Source organism: Danio aesculapii, chromosome 8 (genome assembly GCF_903798145.1).
Source record: "Danio aesculapii chromosome 8, fDanAes4.1, whole genome shotgun sequence".
Classification (NCBI taxonomy): Eukaryota; Metazoa; Chordata; class Actinopteri; order Cypriniformes; family Danionidae; genus Danio; species Danio aesculapii.
This window is the reverse complement of record NC_079442.1, coordinates 6,345,117-6,350,116: the sequence shown is the minus strand read 5'-3', so window position 1 is coordinate 6,350,116 and position 5,000 is coordinate 6,345,117. Positions and strand designations below refer to the sequence as shown.

The window sequence follows — 5,000 nt, the reverse complement described above, 5'->3', positions numbered from 1 at the left end:
AGTACTGGGGTGCAGCTGGAAGGGCATCCGCTGTGTAAAACATATGCTGGATAAATTGGCGACACCTGATGAATAAGAGGGACTAAGCCAAAGGAAATTGAATAAAGAATGTTAATTTAAATAAATAGCGTAATAAGCTCCGAAAACCTATAATTACCGCAAAACTGGCAACATTTAGAAGTTAAACGACATTATTTATACAATTAATATAGCTAAAACATTCATTTATACCAACACAAAATAAAGTAACATCTATTTATGTAATATGCAAAGTGAATAGCAAATCGACGAAAGAACAGGATGTGTTGCGAAAATGCGTGATTTAGATCAACATTTGATAAAACGGAAGATTTTAATTTAAAAAGAAAAACGAAAATAATATTTAGGCTACTTATATTTTTAGTATAATAATGAAATAATAAATAGTGTAAGCTTATTGTTGTTGTGTTTGGAGATTTGGAATTAAATAGACTATATCATCCTTTATATTTGTATACAAAATAATAAAGAATCCACATTTTATTATTTAGCATTTGAGGTTAGTTATATTACGCGCAAAATAAATTCCTTCCACTTGAGGACTTCATACTGTAAATAAATAATTTATTCAAAAAATATGATTTTTTTATTCAATATTTGCTGCACATAACGTTCCTCACATATATTCAAGCATGTATTCAATTAAAAATCATATTTTAATCGTTAAAAACCATGGACAAACAGGATGAAGTCCTCAAGTTTGAGGAATTATGAAGTCTCTGAGGCGGCATATTCTGCGCAAAATAAAATTTTAGTTCTTCAAAACGCAAACACAGTTTGTTAAAATAAGATCTGTTAAATGTTCGTGGCAGAAGACAGCCTGTAAAAACAGGTGTACGTATTTAAAAGTCCTGTGGACACACAAAAAACGCATCGCGCGCATGCAGGGCACGCGGCTCTTGCTCAATCCAACAGTTGATGTATTTTTTACATTTTCATTAGCCGGGAAAGATACATTTTCCATCAATAATAGATTCATGCGGTGGTCAGAGGAGGAGAGGACATGGGGAGGGGTTCAATCCTTTTGGTTGGAGATAAGAGAGGAGGAGTGGCCGATAGAGAGAATCACTAATGAGCGCGACTCACCTCATCAAAGACGCGCGTGTTCGGACTCTGTCTAGCGCTGCTGTCGCGCGCAGTGTCATGATACTATGGGTTGCGTGCTGAACTCTACGGGACCAGAGCTGCTATTACAACTGGAAGCTTTGAGATCCACCGCTCAACAACTAGTCCAACTTTATCAACTCTCGGGAAAGAAAAAGGTCAGCTATGCTCTTACCTTCGTTTAACTGTAGCAGATTGTGTTATTAATATTAACTGTGGCTTAATAATCGCTGTGTTATACATCGGCCACCCCTCAAACTGATGCCTTGGCCTACTTTTGTAACACACATTAGAGTTGTCACAACATTAGAGCTCCGAGATGAAGTTTGTGCGAGGTTTTTTTAGCTGTATGTCTTGATTTCGGAGCGGGGCCCTGATCTGAAGCTGTCGCCTAGTTCCGAGCGCCCTCATGAGGGAGCGGCTGGTACTGTTGTCCCTGTAGGCTCACTGCTGTGTGTGTGTGTGTGTGTGTGTGTGTGTGCTCTTTATTTACAAGCGCCTTTCTTTTGTTTTTAATAGTTGTTATTATTATTTAAGATTATTTATTTACACTTCACTCTGGTGATACTTTAATTATGGCTACTAAATAGCCTAAATGCAGGCTTTTTTAAATGGGTTTATGCTGAAACATATGATGTTGTTTGTCATTATGCGCTCTTGGATGGTTTTAATTTTAATTGAGGAAACTTTCTAACATTAAATGCGTATATAAAAATAATTTTAAATAATAAGACTCGACCGCGATTATAATATAAATAACAAACTGTATAGAGTGTATATAGAACGAGTGTATTTAGAAAGCTTTTTCATTGACAACATAATTTTAGTATAGGCTATACGTACATTTATTATAAATAGTTAACGAAAGTATAACGCAATAATATTAGCAGCCATTTTTTAAAGTTTTTAAAAACTTTAAACAAAATCGTTTGGGTATTTATTTATTTATTTATCAGTTTTAAAAGGAAAACACATCAACGCATGAATCCCATGTCGGGTTAAACCCGCACTGTCTTTACCACAATTAAAAGTGCACTTGCTATTTATATTATTTTATTAATACACTTATTTAAATGCACCTGGCTTTATTTGAAGCAGAGCTTTGTGCGTGTTTTATTCATTTCTTGCTGGCCTTCGGGAAGTAAAGGCTGTCGCGTTTTCATTTGCGCTTTGTGTCTAAAGATAACTACATTATCTGTTCATTCTCCACTTTGTAATGGTTTGCTCTATTATTTTGTATTCGTTATGCAAAAAACAATTATTAATATTAATGCTTTTACAGTTGCTATTCAAAATAAATCCTAATGCGTTAGAAAACACAGATAATGATGATGATGATAATAAAAAAATAAAAAAATAAATAAATAAATAAATAATAATAATAATAATAATAATAGAAAACACTTCATTTGTGTGTGTTTTTTTAACATACCCGTTTTTTGTTCTCTCTTTGCAGATCTATTATAAAGCTATTAGAGATATTGAAATAGGGGAGGAGTTACTGGTTTACATGAAGGACGGAGTTTTCCCCGAGGGCTCAATGGCACCGAACCTGGAAGGTGAGATTAATGCAAGTCATTAGGCACTCTTTTAAACAAACTCACACAGACCACACTCGTTCACCTCTGCCAACACTTAGCATCAGATACTAAACGCATGTCTTCGTGCCACACAAAGGTCGGGAAATATCGAAAACATGAAATGCGGCAGATTTCATCCTAGAGGCAAATCAACTGGTACTGGAGAATATTAGAATGAAAAGACAGCATTAAAATGTCCTACATGTGTAGTTGTAGCTTGTCGAATTTATAAAACAATGTGCATTTATGACTAAATGATTATTTCTTCATTTTAATATTTGCTTTAAAATCTGCAGTGGTTACTTAGCTTTAGCATATGCAAATTCAGAATGTTAGCACTTGCACCCAAAAAAATGACGTTTGCACCCTTGAACTTGTTGTTCAAAGTACTTATTTAAAATAAGCTGAAACATGCCAATTTTTAAGTTTTTTTTTATAGAACAACTTAATAGTTTTGTTTAATCCACTTAAATTTATAAGAATGAATAAGCTAAATTAATTCCTTCTTGTTGTCTCAACACAAATCTATTGTGTGGAACCCAAGATTATTTAAAGTATGCTATAATTGTTCGAACTACTTATTTAAAATGAGCTAAAACAACACAATTCTTGAGCTTTTTTAGGGACAACCTAATTGTTTTATGTTCAATCCCCTTAAATTTGTAAAAATGAACAAGCTAACTTAATTCCTTAATGTTGTCTTAATGAATCCAAGATTTTTTACAGTGTGCTGTTTGTTTAAACTATTTATTTAAAATGAGCCGAAACAATACAATTCTTGAGTTTTTGTGGAGAACAACTTAAATGTTTTATTTTTAATCCACTTAAATTTGTCAAAATGAATAATCTAAGTTAATTTCTTTATGATGTCCCAACACCAATTGATTGTATAGAACCAAAGATTATTTACAGTGTGCTGTTTGTTCAAACTACTTTTTTGAATTAAGCTGAAACAACACAATTCTAGAGCTTTTTTTGAAGAACAGCTTAATTATTTTATGTTCATTCCACTTAAACTTGTAAAAATGAACAAGCTAACTTAATCCCTTCATGTTGTTCCAACTCAAATTGATTGTGTGGAACCCAAGATTATTTTATAGTGTCCTGTTTATTCAAACTACTTATTTAAAATGAGCTAAAACAACACAATTCCTGAGTTTTTGTGCAGAACAACCTAATTGTTTTGTGTTCATTTCACTTAACTTTGTGAAAATGAAAAATGAATAAACTAACTTAATTCCTTTATGTTGTCCCAACACAAATCAAATGTGTGGAACCCAAGATTTTTTAAAGCGTGCTATTTGTTCAAACTACCTTAAAATGAGCTAAAACAACACAATTCCTGAGTTTTTGTGCAGAACAACCTAATTGTTTTGTGTTCAATCCACTTAAATTTGTGAAAACGAATAAGCTAACCTAATTCCTTTATGTTGTCCCAACACAAATCGATTGTGTTGAACCCAGCATTGTTTACAGTGTGTAAAAGAACCTCATCTCTTTCTGAGTGATCTCGTAATTGAAGCTAAGAGCAGTTGATACAGACTAGAAAATTGCAAAAGCACTGAAGTGTGTCGCAGCGCAGCAGTCGCTCTCCAAACACATGCAGAAAGTTTATCTGATAGAGATGTGTCTTCAGATCTCCCAGCCAAAAAAAAAAAGGCAAGAAGCAAAGCTCTCTGAGGAGAGACGGGGACGCCAAAAGATGCAAGCCAGGCTACCACTCAGACAGATCAATTCAGTGAACAAAAGGAAAAAAGCGTAGAGTACATGGTCAATCAGACAAACAGACAGACAGAGAGAGAGAGAGACCGATCGAGAGCTCTCTGCGTCCTTCTCAAGGCTTATCGGTGGTGGAATTTGGAGTAGAGCTAGAGGAGTCTCCAGGGACTTCACCCATGCTCACAGATTAGCCGCTAAACTGCACATAATTGTGTTCCCCCTACGTCTCTCCAAGAGCTATTAGTTTCCCATTCCCTGTCTTTTTCCCCAACATTCCTGCCTTTGTCGTTAGTGCTACTGATGGGACGCAGAGATAATGTCTCCAGGTTTTTTTTTTGTAATATTATGGCTTCTCTCGATTAAAAAACGAGATATTAAATCAGCACAGACTTTTCTGTTTTATTTTTTCCACTTTAGTTTTCCAAGTAAAGGCCTCTTTGAGGTTACAAGCCCATTCTGTTCAACATACTCGTTTATTTTTTGCTGGATGCCTATGAACGTGGATTGTGTTCCGTTAGTGTCTGTCATTAGAATCAATGGGGGCAAAACAAACAGAAT

The 5,000-nt window shown here is 34.6% G+C and overlaps 1 protein-coding gene across 3 annotated transcripts in view; it reads left to right on the top strand.

Moving 5' to 3' along the window:
* The window catches only part of prdm16 (PR domain containing 16), a 233,466-nt gene that overhangs the window by 190,410 nt on the left and 38,056 nt on the right, over positions 1–5,000 (top strand). For 2 of the 3 annotated variants that reach the window (XM_056463090.1, XM_056463092.1), the window contains exon 3: positions 2,600–2,702. In XM_056463090.1, the coding sequence (XP_056319065.1) occupies positions 2,600–2,702 (103 nt within the window). Of the gene's footprint in view, positions 1–1,156; positions 1,302–2,599; positions 2,703–5,000 lie in introns of those variants that run through there. The other variant, XM_056463091.1, reaches the window with a different exon arrangement.